At 36.7% G+C, this 21,281-nt stretch overlaps 1 protein-coding gene across 1 annotated transcript; it reads left to right on the top strand.

The window, feature by feature from the left end:
* The first annotated feature begins 18,137 nt into the window (after window positions 1-18,137).
* On the top strand, window positions 18,138-19,022 carry LOC110737945. The gene has a single exon (XM_021918293.1). It carries the CDS (start codon window positions 18,138-18,140, stop codon window positions 19,020-19,022), a length of 885 nt encoding a protein of 294 aa, XP_021773985.1.
* Window positions 19,023-21,281: the final 2,259 nt, after the last annotated feature.

Raw genomic sequence — 21,281 nt, forward strand, 5'->3', positions numbered from 1 at the left:
AATGGATAAACCAATACAACAACTTATTGGATTTCACAATTATTCCAAAATACGATTTTAATATATAAAAGAAATATTTCACAAAAACACATCTGTTTCCATATAAGAAAATTATTTTACCAATTCAACATTATGAACACTCATTAAATAATTCTCATTCCACCAATAATCTTGGAATTCATATATTTTGTCATATAAACCATGTAAATATCATATATACACACAATTTCATGATTTGCACATGAAAATAATTATTTCTAACTTCCACTTGATATTAGCAATTATGTATCTTCCACCTTGGAATTAAAATTCCGTAAAACTTCAACATGCACTTAGAATTCGAACAATTATGTTTCTCATGAAAACTTCACATGAATCTTGAAAATTCAAATGCTATTATAATTCATCTTTTATTAATGAGAAACACATAGAAGGATTCAAAAAGCTCGAACCAATTAAAATTCTAACAATATAGAGAACATATCAAATCATTTAAAGCTTTCACGTTCACAATTATTCATTACAAAAACACGCCCCTTAGGAACATTCCCTCGATTGCTATTGGTTCCAACTTGTGGTCCACTAGATTGAGATGGCTTGAATGGGTTCTTACTCTTCTGAACTTTCCATGCCTTGACATCAGATTCCTTCTTGAAGCACTCATATTCACGGCGTCCTATCTTTTGACAATAATGACAAGTCATCGGGTTACCTTCACAATCTTTCCCAGGGTGGTTTTTCTCACACCTTCTACAAAAATACAATCTCTTGGGTTTCTCACTGTTTCCTTGATCCCCATTTCCTTGAACATTGGCTTCTTGTCCATCATTTACCTTCCCAAAGTTCCCCTTATTCTCCCTCCTTCCATTAAAACCTCCATTCCCCTGAGAATTCCCATTTGGCTTGAGTTTCTTTTCACCTCCGTGAACAGGCTCAAAACTCTTTCTTTTCTTTCCCTCAGAATTCTCAATCTCCCTTCCTCTAATCCCATACAAATAGGCAGCATGACCATAAACTTCATCTAAGGTTTCAAGAGTCACTCCCCCTAGCTTCCTTTGAAGGGTTAAGGTTAGGCCTTGCTCGAACCTCTAGGCTTTGATAGTTTCAGTTAGGACAACTTCAAGTGCAAACCTCATTAATTCAATGAATTTGTTAGAATACTCATTGATAGACATACTTCCCATCTTGAGATTAGTGAACTTCATACACTTTTGCTTTATTAGGTAGGCTGGGTAAAACTTCTCTCTCAAGGCTTCTTTGAACTCATTCCACCCAAAGTAAGGTATCTTCAACGACTCATCCTTCCTTTGGGTCCACCACAAGTCAGCTTCCTCCCTTATATAATAAGCACCATTATTCACCCTCAACTCACTTGGGCAATTAATGGCATCAAACGACTTGTCAAACTCCTTAATCTAGTTTTCAAGACTGGCTGGGTCCTCCTTTCTCAAGTACACAAGTGGTTTAGCTGCGGCTATCCTTTTATTGGTGTCACTGTAAGAACTGAAAGGAATGGTGTCCTTCGAACAAGTGTTTATTCCGATAAAGGGTTCGAAATTAAGTAGAAAGCTAATTATTCAGTGAGGTCAAGTGATTTAAAATAGGTTTAGGTGATTTAAAATAGATTTAAAATAAATTAACTTATATATGTTAATCATCTTTCCAAATAAGAAAATAGTTTTCATAAATAATCCTTTTGATCTTCACACACAAATGCGAAACTCTATCCTATATGCCCTCTTAATGTACAGTTTTATTTTTCCCAATTTTAATCTTTTTTAAGACCCGGTAAACTAATACCACTTTCTAACACCCACAAATCTTCCTCTACAGAAATACTAGTATAATATGTATAATTATACCGTAGAGATAGACTTAGGCGTATTACAGCTGCGTGATTATGCAAGGCTACTAAAAATACTTAACTCAATAACAAACTTGCAGCAGAAAACTCAACCCTTCTTTTGTTAATACTTATAAAAAGTAATAACCATTGTCATAAGTACTCACTAATAGAAACAAAGACTAACATTCCTAACTAGGTGAAGAATATCCCGGGACTCCCATATGCTCATTTATTGACTCCACCAGAAAATAGTCAACACTGCTTACCATTAAGGTAAACAGGGCGAACCAAAACAAATAGGAAATACGGATTAGCAAAATATACTAAGTACGATAAGTGCAAGATAAGTAAACTCAATTTATTTGCAAACATGCTTTTAAAACCAATCATGGAATTCCAATAATTAGTTAAATAACTCAAACCTCATAATATAAAACCAATTCTCAAAATTCTCAAAACAATTCCAAAAACTCAATAATAATTTGAATAATAATTCAAGTGATAAAAACCAATTCCTTTTTCAAAACTCAATTCCTCTCCTAAGTGTGCACACCCCCCAATATAGTATCTTTATATTGAAAGGCTATTCTTGAGAAAAGGCTAGGTCATACAAAGTCCATAATCTTCAATGAAGCCGCATAGAGGGGTTAATGTAATAATCGTGCTTGTAAAGATTTTAATAAATAATTCAATAGTTCTCATGAAATTCCTCTTTTGAAAAAAATCAAACTTTATAATAGAATAACTCAAAAAATCCTTTTGTATTTAATTCAACAAGCTTTTAAAATCAAACCTTTTTAAAAACTCTTTAAATCAACATGCTCTTAAAAACCAAATTCCTTTAAACATAATAAATAATTTCATACCATTCAAAACAAGATAGAAATCCATTCTCAAACATATTTATTAAAACATGAATTCTCAAGGTTAATTTATAAATTATAATTCAAAAAATTTAATTAAAATCACACAAACATGCTTATTAATTCAACAATTTTGAAGGTATCTAGCCACCTAAACGTACCTTGATACCGAATCTCAAATCATCACTTCGCACTTTCAACTTTCAATCACGAATACACCTTGCAATTAATATAGCCATAGGGTTATCACAACATGACATAAACCCAAATTTAATGTGCATGGGCTACAAAACTATTTTTTTAAAAAAATAATACTTTAATATAAAATTATAGCTTTGAAATAGGTATTTATATTTTAGAAAACTAACCATGAACAAAATAAAGGAATAGGATTAAAAGAGAATTGAATTTGCATTAAAAAGAATAGACAGAACTTGCAGAGGCTATAACTCCTTCAATATAACTTTAAATTGGGTGATTTTTGAGCTTAACCTCAAGGAGTTTTCGAGAGGAATCTGTGAAATAGCAAAACCCCTAAACCGACCAAAAGTGCCCAAAAATTGGCTCCAAAGATACACGACTGATTTTCTTTTAGAAAAGAGGAAAAGAAAAATAGGAAAAGGTTGAGGGAAAAGAAGAGTAAGAGAGAATAAAAGAATTAATTGAGTTTTGGTGTGAAGAATATGAGAGGTATGAAGGGGTATTTATAGGCTCATGAATGAAAGAATTAAGGTAAGATTTTGTAGGAAGAATTATGGTAAATGTAGTTTAAGGAATTACTTGGAAAAGAGAGTTTAAGAATTAAGGAAGGTTTAGTTTATGGTGATTAAGAAATAAAGAATTAAGGTAAGTAGCTTGATCATGAAATGGAAGATGGCAAGTGAGCTTCCTTGGAGGATAATCAAGAAGGATTTAAGGCAGTTAAATTGTATGATCAAATCTTTGTGAGATGAAAAAATGGAATTAAGGAAATAAGAAAATTTGAAGAAGATAATTAAAATACAAAACTACCAAAATAATTAAACCAAAATTAGCATAAGGTGGCCAATTACATTAAGCCTATTCATGCTCATATTTTCGGACCTTATTGCTTAGTTTTAGGAAATATTTTGCTCGATTTTAAGGATTAAAAATGATTGTGTAAATAATATATTTTGTAGAAAATATTTAATTAGAAAAATACCAACTTTAAACTAATTAATTAATCATGAAAAATCAGATTTTCTATGCCGAGGAAATTCGAAATTCCTAGCTTAATTAAATAGATTTTCGGCCCTTTTAAAATAAATAAGAGATATATATATATATATATATATATATACATACATATATATATATATATACATATATATATACATATATACATATATATATACATATATATATACATACATACATATATATATATACATATGTATATAAAAATAAAATAAATGGATAATAAATCTTATCTAAAATCTAAAATAATATATAAGTTTTAAAAAAAAATTTGGCGCCAAAATTCAAATATCATTTTGGCTCCAAAAATTTAAATAGAAAATAATTTATTGAACTACCCTTTTTAGATAATTATTAACAATAAATTAATTAGAAAATACGTCTCAAAAATACGGGGTATTACAGCTCATACCTGACCTTCGGGACAACATTGCTTTTACCGCCCTTCTGTTCGGGCTCAAGTCTAACAAGTTGAAGTTTGAGCTTGTCCATAATAAAGTCACCACATTCTCTGAGGCTATGGAGAGGGCCCAAAGAATCATTGAAGCAAGTGATGTTCGCAAGATCCCTTTAGCTAAGGTAAAGAGAAAGCCGGAGGATATTTATCAAGAGAATAGGAACAGAAAGCCTAGTAGGGTTGAGAGTGGTGAAGAAGGGTTTAGATACAATGCTGATAGGCGTGAGATCTACATGGACATAGAAAATAAGTCTATCCTCCCCAAGCCGAATCCAATGGACATACCAATAGAACAAAGGAACAAAAAGCTCTGGTGCGAGTACCATCTAGAGTGTGGTCATACCACCCGGTCGTGAACTCAAGAGAACACTTGATAAGCTAGCAGATGAAGGAAAGCTTAACCGGTACCTCAAGGATCCTCCAAGAGACAAATAAAGAATTAAAGCTTCCAGAGTCGCACAAGAAGTCTCCATAGCTCAGCCAACACCAGTATAAGCATTAATGTCATAGCTAGATGATATGCCTCCGAGGGCTTGTCTAATAGAGCATGCAAAAGTCATTTGTGGTCGCTTAAGGAGCCCATCTATGATATTGGCACCCCCTCATCCACTCCTAAAGACCCCCTCATGGTCTTCGGGGATGATGCTTCCAAGAAGACCCAAAGGCCCCATGATGACCCTTTAATGGTTCACATGAAGGTGGCCAATGCCCGTGTTAAGAAGATCTTGGTGGATAGTGGGAGCTCAGCTGACATAATTACTTGGAAGTGCCTTGAACAAATGCGTTTTGGCAGGGGAGACCTCACACCCCTTCACAAGCCATTAGTTGGCTTCGGGGGGCAACATGTTTTTCCCTTGGGAACAATTAAGCTACCAATCCGCCAAGGGGAGAGGGGGAAAAAGAAGAAGCTTGGTATTTACATTCTTAGTTTTTAACTCCCTTTTGCCATACAACATGATCATCGGTCGGCCCTTACTCAACAAGATCAAAGCCGCCATCTCGACCTATCATCTACTTCTCCGATTCGAAACTGATGATGGCTCCGTTGGGAAGTTATATGGAGATCAGTATGAAGGGAGGAGATGTTACGTGGATAGCTTAAGACAACCCGAAGCCTCGGTCAATCAAGAGGATAAAGGGTCCAAGCCAAAGGTAATGGAGGTAGATGAATCACCACCATCTTTGATGAGTATATACATGGCTGAGAACCCCAAGCAATATGGCAGGCTTAAGCCTACCGAAGAAGATGAAAGCATACCCCTGGGAAAGAACTTAGACCCCTAGCTCAGGAAGAAAATCATCGAAACACTTAGAGAATTTCAATATGTCTTCGCTTTTACTGCAGACGAGATGCCGGGCATAGACCTCGAAGTCATGACACATGAATTGAACATCAAGGAAGGCTACAAGCCTGTCAAGCAAAAGCTAAGGCATGCCGGGCTGGAGAGAAATCAAGCAGCATAGTGGAGGTCAAAAAGCTTCTCGAAACGGGTTTCATTCGAAAATGAAATACACTGAGGGGCTATCCAATGTTGTGCTTGTAAAAAAGTCAAATGGCTCTTGGCGTATGTGTGTGGACTCAAACTTGAACAAAGCTTGCCCGAAGGATGATCACGCTATGCCAAAGATTGATAGGTTGGTGGATTCGACCGCTGGCATGCCATCCTAAGTTTTATGGATGCCAATACCGGGTATCATCAAATTCCCATGTTCAAAAAGGATCAAGCCCACACTCATTTCATCACAAGCCAGGGAGTGTATTGCTATAATGTCATGCCCTTCGGCCTGAAAAACACTGGGGCTACATACCAACGTTTGATGAACAAAATCTTAAAAGGAAAGCTAGGCCAAAATATTGAAGCCTATGTTGATGACATGATTGTTAAAAGCAAAGAAAGCTCAGATCACATTGCAGATCTATGGGAAATATTCACCACCCTTAGAAAATATAAAATGAAGCTTAACCCCAGCAAATGTGTCTTCGAGTATAAGGGGGGAAGTGCCTCGGCTTTATGGTGGATCAACGTGGCATTGATGCCAACCCCAAATAAAATTCAAGCAATCCTTGATATGGAATCCCCCTGAAATGTTAAACAAGAGCAACGCCTCATTGGTTGCTTACTGCGCTTGGAAGCTTTCTATCCCGCTCAGCTAACAAAATCTTATTCTTTTTCAAGGCCCCCAAACAGCCTAAGTTCATGTGGGATGAGGAAGCTGAGAAAGCCTTCTAGCAATTGAAAGAACACTTAATGCATACCCCCGAACCTTGTTAGCCTCCTGCCCGGGGAGACATTGTTTATTTACTTGGCCATATCTGATTATGCCTTGAGTGTCGTTCTTGTTGATGAGAGGGAGGAAGATCAAATACCCATTTATTTTGTCAGCCATACTCTACGGGGGTCTGAGATGAGATACACCCTCATTAAGAAAGTGGTGTACGCTTTAGTCATAGCAAGCAGAAAGTTGAAGCCATACTTTCAAGCACACCCGAAAAAGTTCTCACCAGCCAGCCAATCAAGAAAGTGCTAGAGAGTAAGAATCACTCCTCCCAGATGACAGATTGGTCAGACCAACTAGCTTCTTTCGGAATTGAATTTGAGCCCCACAAAGCCATAAAAGCTCAAGCCTTAGCCGATTTCGTAGCAGAATGCTCCCACAAGCCTACTCCAATGGACACTTCAACCCCCTGGACTCTTTATGTTGATGGGTCATCTAGTAAGGCCAGGAGTAGGGCTGGGCTAGTCATCAACTCCCAGGAGAAAGAGAATTTTGAATATGCTATCAAGTTCTCTTTCCATGAATCAAACAATGAAGTCGAATATGAAGCTCTTATCTTGGGGGTAAATTTGTGTCAGTTCAAGTATGCTCAGACTCCCAACTCATTGTGGGAAAAATAACAAAAGAATTTGAGGTGAAGGAAGAAAACATGAAGGCCTACATTGGGAAGGCTGAGAAGCTAGTAAAGATATTTGAAAATTTTGAGATAAAACACATTCCCTGCTTAGTAAATCAGCAAGCCGATGCCCTTGCTCGTTTAGCAAGCTCAACCGAGAGTACAACCCCTCGCACAATCATGTGAGAGGTCTTAAAAAAACCAAGTACCCATGAGCCCGTCATCATGGAAATTAATAGAGGGGACACTTGGATGGACCAGATCATTCTTTGGTTGAAGGGAGAATTGCCAACTGACACCCCCGACTATCAAACAATCAAGAAAAGAGTTGAATGGTTCTTACTACATGATGGGATCCTTTACAAGAAATCCTTCACTCACCCATTACTCAAATGTAACACCCCGGAGGAGGGAAGTTATGTTCTTAGAGAAATTCATGAAGGAGCATGAGGTAGTCATCAGGACGGAAGAATTATAGCTGAAAAAGCACTGAGGGCTGGGTTTTATTGGCCTACCTTGAGGCACGATGCCATGAAACTTGTAAAGAAATGTGACAAATGCCAAATGTTCGCTGGTATCCCCCACACCCCAGCCAACGCCCTCACAAGTATCCAATCGGACCTACCCTTTGATTGTTGGGGCATGGATATCCTAGGGCCTTTTCCTGTAGCCTCGGGGTAAAGGAAATTTCTAATTGCAGCTGTTGACTATTTTACCAAGTGGATTGAGGCGGAGCCGGTGGCAACAATCACTGACAAGCAGGTTCAGAAGTTCATATGGAGAAACATTATCACAAGCTCCATTTTCCTTAGTATATGGAAGCGATGATGTGCTTCCGGTGGAGGTTGGAGTCCCATTCCCTAGGGTCACTATCTATGACTATACCCAGAATGATGAAATGAATCCCTTAGTCCTAGACCTACTCCTACAGATAAGAGGAGATGCTTTGCTTTGCTCCATAACATATAAATAAAGGGTCACTCATTACTACAATAATAGAGTCAAGGCTAAACCCCTAGCTGAGGGTGATAGGGTACTCAGAAAATGTGAAGCTGCTGGAAAACCCCCTACATTGAGAAAGCTGAGCCCAAATTGGGAAGGGCCTTACAAGATAAAAGAAGTCATTCACCCGGGGACTTTTCGCTTACAGACTCCTAATGGCAAGGATCTCCCTCAGCCGTGGAATGCAAATAACCTACAAAGGTTTTATGTTTGAGCATGACTTTCCCTTATAATAATGCCTTAGTGGCAATAAGAACCGATACGAGGAGATCAATTTTATAATAGTGCATCATTATAATACTTCTTGCTTTATGTTAATATGATGAAAAACTCCCTCAACTGGGGGTGTTCGCCCTTTTATTTTTGCAATCTTTATTGTTTTACTTAATTTATTTATGCAATTGATTTTATATTATTAGCATAGCCAACATGCATTCAAAGCACCGGATTCCCGACACGGGACATTCTGGTTCGCTAAGCTGTAATCAATAACGAATTTATTCCAATGTTTGGGCCAAGATGCTAACCTATACTCAAATACTTGAGATAGCGTCCTGGCAAGTCATTGAAATAACTTAAGGCTCGTTTAGCCCGCAGCCTATCCGAAAGAATGGGATAGCACAGCTTTCATACACTCAATAACTTAGGGCTCGTTTAGCCCTCAGCCTATCCCAAGAGCTGGGATAGTCCAAATCTCATACAACTTCTAACTTGGGGCTCGTTTTAGCCACTATCTTATCCCCACAGTTGGATAGCCTAAGTTTCAAACATCTATGACTTGGGGCTCGTTTAGCCCCTCAGCCTATATGGAAAAGCAAGATAGCCTAGCTCACTTTCGTTTACAACAAAGGGCTCGTTAAATTTCTATAATGTACTTCTGAATTGGAACATTTCCATTCTTTTACCTTCCAACTGTATGAGTTAGTTTCAAATCAATTGAAATTGGTCCATTTAATTGGAAACTTTTGTCGTTCATAACAACTTTTAGCATATAAGTAGTTTTAGGCCTTAGAGGTAGCAACTTGCTTGGATTTCTTAGCCTATAACTCCTTAATGCTATCCCTATATATTCTTAAACCTTTTCCTTTTGAGCCGTTTCGAACATTTCTTTTAGGTTCAAAATAATACTTTGCTTAACTGCTTAACCACTTTTCATAATTTTGCTAAGTCTATTCAATCATCATTCATAGTATAGTTTAATCAACTATTTAACTCCATATGAAGTGGATGAAGAATAATGTCATTTGATCAACTTTTGATCATAAAGACTTCCAATCACATTCTTATATTCAATCACATTGAAGATAAGAGATTTTATTGGATGTTCATACTTGTCCTTTTAGAGGGTTCATACCTCCCATCTCATTATATCCCTTAAAACACTTTTCAAAATGAAGATGGTGTTGGCGTTTTACTCAAACGTTTTGAGTTGAAGAAAACCAATTTAGACATGTGACATGGGTTTATGAAACTTGCCTTTTAGAACAATCTTAGCAAAATTGGAATATAGGTTTACGGATTATCTTTTAACCTTTTGAGAACGTTTTTCAACTTAATTTTCAATTGAGGAGATTATATAATATAAAACTAGAATATATATATTACTTACTTAATAAACGCAAAATTCAACTATGTTTATCTACAAAGCACCTAAATTAAAATTATAGGTAACTTTAACACTTTATTCAAAATATATGTCCCATTTGAATTCTGTGATTCCAAGATCCTTTATTTGTTTAATAGTTGATCGGACTTTAGCCCTACCATCAACCATTACATTTTCAAGGTAAGCAAACTCTTACTAATTGCAACTCTTGCTACTCTTGGTTAAATAATTAACTATCTCATGTTTAATTATTACCCTTTGCTTCAAGGTTCTAAACGCTTTAGGTAACCTTGTTGAGCACAACCAATTAAAATTGTAAAACTTGATTTACCCCAAGTTACCTAAAATATAAAAATGACACCCAGCTTTGGCATGACCCATTATTAATTATCGAAGGGTTGTTGGGTTTTTAATTGGAAAAGCAATTTCAATATACCAGGACCTAGATTTATTATGTTGTGATTAATATAGTGAACTCTAGCGCATCATCAACAACATAAACAAAACCTAGCATGCATAATCTATCAATGAATAAAATAAAACATGACATAGTATAGCCCCTTAATCGTAAGAAAACCAATAAAGCAAAAGCTCCCACTTGAACCTTTATGGATCCCATCCACCTTGCTTCTTTGGGCCTTTACTCCATGGGCTTCTTGGATTAACTGCAACATGTAATTCTGCTCTATTCTATTTACTACTTAAATAAAATAAAATAAATTACAAAAATACTTAACGGTACGCAGATCGTATTTAGATTACAAAAATACATTACAATGTGCAGATCATATTTAGAATCTATAGGCCGTACTAGTCTATATATAGCAAAAAAATATCATATATTAAAATTTCCATATAATAAATCACTCAACATGCATTCCTAAACTACAACATCAAATGTTCATAATTAATAAAGTTGGGGAAATAAAAGAAAAATCATTTGCGTCTTAGGAGCAATTTCTAGAAAGGCAAAGAAAGAAAGACGGAAAATTGCAAGGACAAAACAGAAAAGCGCAATTAATAATAACAAAGAAAAAGAATGAACAAGAACAGTCGAATCCAAGAACAAAGACTCAATCTTGCGAAGAAAAGGAAAAGAATGCAATTAAGTAAGCAAAAAAATAAAATAAAAGGCACAAAGGAAGTACCTTTTGAAGAAAAATCACACGAACAAGGGCATACAACAACAATGGCAGCATCAAAAGTTGAAAATGGAGCGAGGACTTTGAACTACGATCAAAGGTAAAATAGCCCCAATGTAAGACACAAAATTGGAGGAAGTAAGCAGATATTAAAAAGCAAAACAAAATGAAGATATCGGAAGAAAAAGAGAAAGAACTTACAACAACAACAAGGGGCAATGATCGCTTGCAATAGAATAATGGCGAACGAGAAAGGAGAGCGAAGAATTTAAAATGAGGAAGACGAAAAGTGAGAAAATGAAAAGGGGGGAAGTAAAAAGGAGATAGTGAAATTAAAATGCGAAGTAAATAGGCGGTTTTACCTAATCAATAGTGCTAAACCGCCATGTCACTTCAGTATGATAAACTGTTCCCCGGAGGATTGACACATATCCCACACATGCAGGCCACTGTTCCCGCCAAAAAATAAATAAATAAAAAAATTAAAAAAACTCGACATTTCTTAAACTTCAATGGGAGTAAACGGAATTCCTCCCTACAAGCTTGTCATTTCTCAAACTTTAGCGAGATTAATCGAAATTCCTCCCTTCAAGCTCGTCATTTCTCAAACTTTAGCGGGAGTAATCGAAATTCCTCCCTACAAGCTCGTCATTTCTCATACTTCAGCGGGAGTAATCGAAATTGCTCCCTGCAAGCTCATTTTTCCTCTAGTGTCAGCAAGAACAATCAACATCCTTTGACACAAGGATAATTAGTCCCTCACAAAGAAGAAACGACCATCATCAGCAAATAAGAAAATTCGTCTTCACCACTTTGCAGTACATCCTCTCAAGTCTCATAATCGCATCAACAATCCCGAGACTTAAGGTGTTAGAGGTATGCAGGATGTCTCAGCCGAACGACCTGTTGAGCAATTACCGATAACGTTACGGGCTCATAATAGCGAGCATGAGAAACCTCATACCACCTCTTGAGGGGCTAGTTGTATGGGATAGCTCTTGCTGAGCTATTCCCTCCCAGCTAAGCTCATCCAGAGGGAGCATACCGTTCAGACAAGAGCCGACATGAGTGACCTCATACCACCTCTTGAGGGGCTAGTTATATGGGATAGCTCCTGCTGAGCTATCACCAGGCTCCCGGCCTCGCTCACGGGGTGCGCACCCACCGGTGGAAGAACACTCAGAGGAGCTCACCAGCCCCATAGAGTCAACCCACAGGCTGACCAAATATGACTCCGCCCAAAGGAGATCGTGCACCTATAAATAAGGAACCAAGTACAACAGAAAAGAGTTTAGAAAAAAAAGTAATTACACTTTCTCTATCTCTTTAAGTAAACTTTCTCTCTCTAAACACATTCTAACTTAAGCATCGGAGGGGGGTTCCTCGAGCCACCCCCGAGGACAGTCACGTGTGTTTCCTTGCGTAGGTTGGCAGCTGGACTCAGCCTGCCCCAGTCAAAACCCTTGGATCCATACCTAGAACAATTATGATTTCTAGTATCATGTTTAGGTTAATGCTTTGATTATGATTTTTATTAGTCACATGCTAGGATTTGTTATTAATCCGTTTAGTATCATGCCTAGGATCTTACTAATGATGTTTTAATGATATGCTTATGATGATGATTGTTGTGTCAATTATGTTGCTTGATTATTCATGATTGATTGTTATTACTTGATCACGCCCTCTTGCAGGTTTAAAGGGAATTTATATTTGAAATCACTCCTAATAAGATAATTAATAATTTGATTTTATGTTAATATGATTTTAATTCAAGTGATCACCAATAATAGATTTGATTTTGCAGTATTAATCAACCAACATAGATGAAAAAGGTTTGGGGCTAATTTGATGTATGTATGTTGATCGAAAAGCTCACATGAATATCATAAGAATTAAGTAAAGGCCGCTTTAGGGTAGGTTCAATCTCTTTTATATTGGATTCATACCATCATCCCCGAATATCAAGTCATGGTTCCGGACCACTATGGAGTTAGCGATCTCTGTGATCGTGAATGGGGTGTGACCTTCGCACCAGTGAACGGTTTACAAGTTCCTAAAACTTGTGGGCGACTCTTCTATTTCTAGTTTCCTTCCCTTGGAGCGCCATCATGCCTAAAATCATGAACACATTGGGGCTTAAAAGGTTGAGTTTGAAAAATTTCCTACACTACCCCATGCCTAGCCTTCGGCAAATCAGCACCCATCAAGTGTCTCAGCTAGGCATGACCCAAGGCACGAAAACCCCCTCGGCATCACCCCTTGGCATAGCACCTCGAATCCCTCAGCTAACAAGTCGAGGCCCTCAGCCTCCTACTACTCCCTCGGCCTACCCTCAAGCAATGCCCTTAGCACGTATCCATACAACAAACCCCTAAGCGCTTAGCACAAGCAGCCGTGGTATGTCTAGCCTACCCCTCGGTCAAATCTAGGCCCTTAGCATCCCTCAGCCTAGTATCTATCCGCTCGGAATGCAAGGCTGCCCACCATGCTAGGCGCTCGGCCTGCTTGGCTACTGCCTAGCTAGGTGCTCGGCATGCAAGGTTGCCCGCATAGCTGGGCGTTCGGCCTCCTACCCTATCAGCATAGCACCTCAAAGCCCTCAGCCACTCAGGTGCTAAGAAGCCCCTCGGCTTGAATACCTAGGCTCTCGACATTGATTAAACAAATAAAAAATGATAAGAGTGTTCAAAATCCGAGAGCTAGGCCTCACCCTTAACAATCTTGATTATCTCTTAGCTCCTAGCTCGGCAAATTGGGTTTTAAAAGCCCAAGAGGTCGAGCGCTTGGGTTTTATCCCTCAAACTCACTTCAGGCTCTCGGCTATTATCTCCCTCTCTCATTGATATGCTCTCGGCCTCACAAACAAATCCCCCTCATCCTAGGGTAGCAATGCCCTCAGCACCGCATTTCCCTCTCGGCATCCTCACTCTCTTACCCCTTTGGCATCACAAAAACCGAAAGCTATGCCTAACACCACAACGCTTAGCAACTACCCCTATCTTATAAATCAGCCAAGCTCTCGCAAAGCAACCCTAGATCAAGCCCTCGGCTATACCTCACCACTTTTGCTCTCTTGCCTAACACATCCCTCGGCTCAACTCTACCCCCCAATCGGTCGGCATTCTTACTTAAAAAGGAAGATAATTTTTTCTCCGCTAAGAATAGAAACAACTTTGACCATGACACATATACAAATCAATAATTCAACTATAAAAAACTTCATGAGACTTATCAAATCTCTATCCAAAACTAACACTGTTCCACTATTATAATCATATCTCAAATTATAAAAAATATATCAATTTGATTCTAATTTTTTTGGAAAGTTTGGAAAGTAGACTTCCAGAGCTTTCCAACGATATATTATTTATCTTATTCCGATTTCCGGATCAAAAGTTACAATAAAAACAAAAATCGCAAAAACTGTTGACCATCACGCCGCTATAAAAAGAGTTTTATTCCGATTCGAATTCAAAGTATTTCTGATTGCTTCAACCCTTTTTTCCTATAAATAGAGCTTGTTTCCACTGTTTTAAATCACCAATAATCATCATCATTACCCCTAATATTCTTAATCATCTCTCTCTTCTCCCATGTTCTTAGCCTTAGCACACCCTAAGCACATACTTGATACTCATCAAAATCATCGACCATTCCTCATTCACGAGATTTGAATAATTCTAGCCATCTTCGACGTTGCCTTCAACCTCGACCTGAAGGTTGATAGTACTGAGGGTTTGGTCCCAAATCTATATTTCAATTCGCATTTGATTTATTTACTTTATTGACTTAGCTTTCTTGAAGTTACTAACGTGTGTATTGTTTTAATAAAAAGAACGTTGAGGAATCAAAGTGAGTAATTCAATTATCTCTTCAATTATTCTTTTGATTTTGGAGTAGAAATCATGTTTAAAATATTGTTTTAATTCCTAGCTAGTATCATGTTAGGATGTTTTTTATAATTTCTAGTATCATGTTTAGGATGTTTTTATTGTTTTAATAAAAAGAACGTTGAGGCATCAAAGTGAGTAATTCAATTATCTCTTCAATTATTCTTTTGATTTTGGAGTAGAAATCATGTTTAAAATATTGTTTTAATTCCTAGTATCATGTTAGGATGTTTTTTATAATTTCTAGTATCATGTTTAGGATGTTTTTTTTATGATTTCTAGTATTATATTTAGGATAACGCTTTGATTTTGTTATTAGTGACATGCTAGGATTTGTTATTAATCCGTTTAGTATTATGCCTAGGATCCTACTAACCATGTTTCGATGATATAATTATGATGATGATTGTTGTGTCAATTAATCATATGTTGCTTGATTATTCATGGTTTATTGCTATTGCTTGATCACGCCACTTTTTGCAGGTTTAAAGGGAATTTGTACTTGAAATCACGCCTAATAAGATAATTAATAATTTGATTTAGACTTAATATGATTTAATTCAAGTGATCACCAAATAATAGATTTTATTGTGCATTAATAATCAACCAACATAGATTAAATATGCTTAGGATTAATTTGATGTATGTATGTTGATCAGAAAGCGCACATGAATATCATAAGAATTAAGTAGAGGCCAATTTAGGGAGGGTTCAATCTCTTTTAGGTTGGATTCGTACCATCATCCCTGAACATCCAGTCATGGTTCCGGACCACTATGGAGTTAGCGATCTCCGTGATTGTGAGTGGGGTGTAACCATCACACCCGTGAACGGTTTACAAGTTCTTAAAACTCGTTGGCGACTCTTCTATCTCTAGCTTCCTTCCCTTGGAGCGTCGCCATGCCTAAAAGCATGAATACAGTGGGGCTCAAAAGGTTGAGTTTGAAAAATTCCCTACAAGAGGTATCCCCTCAAAACCCTGGCTCAAATGGGCTCAAGTGTTAACTGAGCCCAGAATGTCACTAATGGAGGATTAAGCTTAATTACAAGCTAATTAGGGTTCAACTATCATCAACTATATCTTAATAAAAGCTTAGCCAAGAATCAAGACAAGTCATGCCTTGAGCAATATGTAGGGGCTCGGCCCTTAGAAAATTATAAAGATTTAACAAGTCATCAAGCTGTCCACAAGCGGCCTCCATTACCAATAACAATTTCTCAAAATAGCTCAGTTATGGAAATTAAAACACCTATTAAGCATTATTTGGGGGCTGGTCTTCACCCTTGCAAGTCACTTAAGGCTCGTTTTAGCCCTTGGGTACACTTAAGGCTCATTTTAGCCCTCGGGTACGCCTGAAAAGCTATTCCGGCTCACATAATAACTTCTCACACTCATTCTGCGTGACATCCGAACTTCATGCAATCTCGTTCACATATCACGCATGGGGCTAAATGTTTGGGCATAGTCCATGATCCAGCCCATCATTACTCATTGGAAAGTACAGATTTGCCCCTAATTTGTCTAACAAAGTACAACTTTGCAACCTGAAAGTACAACTATAAATAGCTCTCTAATCATTAATGATAGGAATTTTTCTGATTCTCTCTCCTTCCCTCTCTACTTTCTCTGTCTAAGAACTCTCTCTCTCTCTCTCTACTTTCTCTCTCTAAAAAGTACATTCGTTGACTTAAGTATCGGAGGGGCTTTCTCGGGTCACACCCCTAGGGCAGCTAACTTTCTCTGTTTTGCAGGTCGAGCCCTCAGACATCAAGGCGGAGCCCTCGGACATACCTCAGCAAGGACAATAATTGGACTTAGATTCTAGGACATCTTGATACCTTACCCTAACACGAGTATGTCTCCAAAAACACTTAGATTGATAGTTACAACTGAAAATGATGAAGAGGAGCAAAGAGAATATAAGTAAGATCATGAAGAAAAGGAGAGAGAAAATAAGTGATGATATGTTGAAGAAGAGGAGGAGAGAGATTTGAATTTGTTTCGTAATTAAATCTGATTAAGTAAATAATGGTAACTTTGCAACTAATTTTGCCATTGTTGGATAATTTGAAATTTTATGGAAAATTTCAGATTAAATATTGTTGTCATTAATGTATTCTGTCAGGAAATTGTTAATTTGATTAGCTGTAGACTTGTAATAAATTAGCCTTAAAGTTATAGATATTTACAAAGATGCCACTTGTGGTACCTTGCTACTACCAGTGGTACACAATGCATGAATTGCAAGTTACTAAGAGGAGCCACCAAACAAGATTATTGTACAAGAATTCTTTGCCTGATTGTATTCTTAAGGTTTTTTATTTTATTTTAAAAAAAAAAAAAAAAAAAAAAAAAAAAAAAAAAAAAAGTGGGCTACTTATTTATTTTAATGTTAATTAATAATACTTATTGTATCTAATAATTAAGATAAAACCAACATTGCTTTGATATATATTTATCAGATTATATTGAATGGAGTAATGGGTATCATTGAGGAGATAGTAGAGTGTTAGATTATGAGAATTATTGTAGTTAGGGGTGTTTTTGAGAAAATTAGTCCTTATTGAGGGATTTTTGAACAAATTTCCCTTAAATTGTTGGGATTACAATTTCTTGGATGGACTTTTTCTTCCCTTTGATATTGTGCACTAAATTTTAAACTATTAATAATCTTATGAGCTCTATGTTTTCAACAAAAGGTTGTGCATGTATCATATTATTAAATTTTTAGGACGACAATTCAATTTAATTGTAAATTACTTCAAATAACGATCAAGCAGCATTATGAATAAAAAAATCGCTAATTTTAATCTAAAAAATACACTTCTAGGATTGTAAAACACACTTAATACATTTGATCAAAATAATTATAGTCAAAAGTTTTTATTATTGTTATTATTAGTTTTTAAATGTAGAGCGGGAATGGAAAAAAAGCGAAACGTTGGCGTTTTATTGAAGTTGAGCCAATGAGTTGGCAAGTAAGACCGGTATGATTTTCTTGGACCCATTTTTTACCTTTATAAACCGGCCCAACATTGGGCCTATCTTCTTTTTTTCCCTGTTCCCCGGTTCCACTCATAAATCATTTCCTATTTTAATTAAAAAAACCGACCAACTTGGTTCATATAAATATAACACACTTCACTTGGTAAGTCACACAAAAATAAACAAATACACACACAAAAGAAAAAGAAAAAGAAAAAGAAAAAAACAAGCATGGAGTCTCCTAGGCTTGATCAAATAGTTCACCACCACATTGACACCCCAACCTCCCCTTCACCTGAAATGTTCTCCTTCCCAGGGACACCGACCGACGATCCATCCGAATTCGAGTTTGGCTCGTGTGTTACACCGGATTCTCCTACCATGTCCTCTAGTGACGTGACCAAAAACAATTTAGTTGATGACTTCTCTACTACTTCACCAGCTGATCAATTCTTCCTAAACGGTCGTCTCCTCCCGCACGACTTCCCTGTCGTGCAAACGATGAGTAGTAGCACCCGGGCCTCATTCTCTGGACGAGAGAATATGGGCCCGGGTGCTAGTGTCACCCTGTCTAGGGGGACTAGCGCGGGGAGTAACAGGAGTGGCAGTTGTGGTAGTAGCCAGTATAGTAGCAAAGATTACTCACTGGTGTCGTCTAGAAGTAATAGCACCAACAGTAGCAGAGGCAGCACGTGTAGCACATGCACCAGTAATGCTAGGATTAGCTCCAGCGACGTTACTCCGGAGAGGAAAACATTTCCAAAAAGAATGCATAGTGTAAAGGAAAAAACCGTTTCAAATTCTCCCCTAGGAAAGTATTACAAGTTTGGTGCGTCAGGGTCGTCACAAAGATGGCAGTTCATTACGGCAGTGCCCGTGCTAGGGCCAAGCCAGTCGCGGCGAGGGAGGAGAGAAAATGGCGGTGGGACCGGTACGAGTCCGAGGATGATGAGGGATGTCGGGAGTAAAGAGAAGCGTGGTGGTGATAATAATAATGGAAGTTTTTTGTACAAAATATTGAGGTCAGTTGTGGCGACATGTAAAGCTTGCCATGCTATGGAAGGTCAAGAAAACGAGTTTGCGTTGGATGCAACAAATGATGTGTTAGGACATTAATAAAAATGGATTTCATACATTGCTACCTTTTTTTTTTGGGTTTTTTTTTTTTTTTTTTTTTGGAAGATGGTTTGTTATGATTAAGAGAAGCTTAATAATGTACGTACTCGGTCTATTAGAAAAATAAAAAATAAATAAAAAGTTTGCTTTAAGAAACAACTATCTGGCTCAGTGGCTTGAGTATATGATTTAAGTACATTGTTAATGATGGTATGATCACTCATAAAGGATTATAATACTTTTGTTTATTGAATTGTTTTAGAATTGATAATTACTCACAAAGCTAGGAAAAACTACGGGGTATATTTAAGATTCGCGCGGAGTACTCTATAGGTATACAACTTTCCCCTTATCATGTAGGCATGTAGCTATTTTCGGGCCTAGAGGTTAAGGTGGTGGTCTAGTAGAGCCGTGGTTTCGCTAACTTCAAGACCATTAAATTTCATGGGGCTCATATGTACGTAGTAACCTAAAGAAAATGTAACTCTCATAGATCATAATAATAAATTAATTCTCCCAAATGATAATATCCTTTGAAATTGGTTATAATATAATTGGTTGTGCTACAACATAATTATAAGAATTACACGTTGCATACACCTTTTATCGATGAATTGAACGTTGTTTGAAATATAAGTAATGTAATTGGATTGTTCTTTGTTCGCCCTATGAGATAAGACAAAGGTGTTTGAGCACTACCAGCAGTGAGGAAAAAAACCCTCACGAGTAAAAATAAGAGTGTAAAAAAAAAACCGAGCACCACGGCAGTGAGGGAAAAAACCCTCAACCGTGAGGGAAAAAAAAAACCCTCAAGAGTTGAGGGTTTTTCTAAATGAACAGTGCACGCGTGGGGCCCACAAGCAATACATTTTCTTTTTTTTTTTCTGGTAGCAATGAACAGTACACAAAGCAAAAAAAAAAATTAAATGGCTGGCACTGACGCGCGTCAGCCCAGCCAATGGGAGGGTGACACGTGTCAGTGCTTCAGCCAATCAGAATTTTTGTACCTTTTTTACAATGGTTATATTTTGTAAATATTTTTAAAAAAAAAAAAATACACCAACGGTCATAAAATTTTTTTCTCTATAAATAGACATGCATTTTGATATATTTTGATATAATTTAAAAAAATCTCATAAATTAGAGAAATTAACATATTCTCTCAATTTCTTCTTCTTCTTATTATTATAATTATTTCTTACAAAAAAAAAATTATTTTTACATATTTTTATTAAATTATTTTTAAACGTAATTAAAAAATAAATTATTTTTACATATTTTAATTGTATTGGAAAATTAATTATGTAGTATAAACAATATTTCAAAATAAAGATAAAATAAAAAGATGATGTGTATTATGGTGGGGTATAGTGGAGGAGTGAGAAAGTGGGTAGAGAGAGATTGAGGAGTTTTTTTTTTTTTTTCCTCATTGGTGTGGTGAAAAAATCATTTGATGAGGGAAATTGGGTTGGAGGAGTGAGAAAGTGGGTAGAGAGAGATTGAGGAGTTTTTTTTTTCCCTCACTGCTGATAGTGGTCTTTGCACAGAGAATATAAGGAGTATTTTCTACCTATGTCCGCCTAATATGACGACTGCGGGTTTGTAGCCAATTAGGTCAAGCGAGCTGCATACGATTAGACAAACTTGATGGCCTTTTGACATGACACGTGAATTTTAATTTGTTTATTTTGTTGGCTTATCTTCTACATTTAGCCTCCACTCCTTTTTTTTTTTTTTTTGAAATATCAAGACCTAAACACATGAACAAATTAAAAACCCTTCGAGTAAGATTCTAGTTCATGAATTTGAAGGATGTCGTGTTGACCTTGGGGTGGCAATCGTCACCAGAAGCCATATACACAAGTAGCGGTAACTAATAAATTTTGTTTTCAAGACAGTGAACTCCGATCAATCCATATTACCATGGCACAATTCCTATACAAGTATTTTGAGATCTACAATCATATACAAGTAGTATATTCTCCTTCACTTAAAAGTATTATTATTATTTCTTGGATTCTACAACTTTTATTTACCAACTAACACCATACCTTGCTTATAGTAAAAATTACAACAAAAGTACAATCTTAATTACTATACTTGTTACAAACTAAAAATTGAGGCTTCGTGGTTCTTTCTGTTGATGTAGTTGCTTTTCGTAATGGCATTCTCTTATTGGATTGATGTAGATAGATAGCATATGTTCATGATTAATTAAAGAGAAAGGTTACACATACAATCATTATATGTGAAGCCTAC

Source organism: Chenopodium quinoa, unplaced genomic scaffold (genome assembly GCF_001683475.1).
Source record: "Chenopodium quinoa cultivar QQ74 unplaced genomic scaffold, ASM168347v1, whole genome shotgun sequence".
NCBI classification, from domain to species: domain Eukaryota; kingdom Viridiplantae; phylum Streptophyta; class Magnoliopsida; order Caryophyllales; family Amaranthaceae; genus Chenopodium; species Chenopodium quinoa.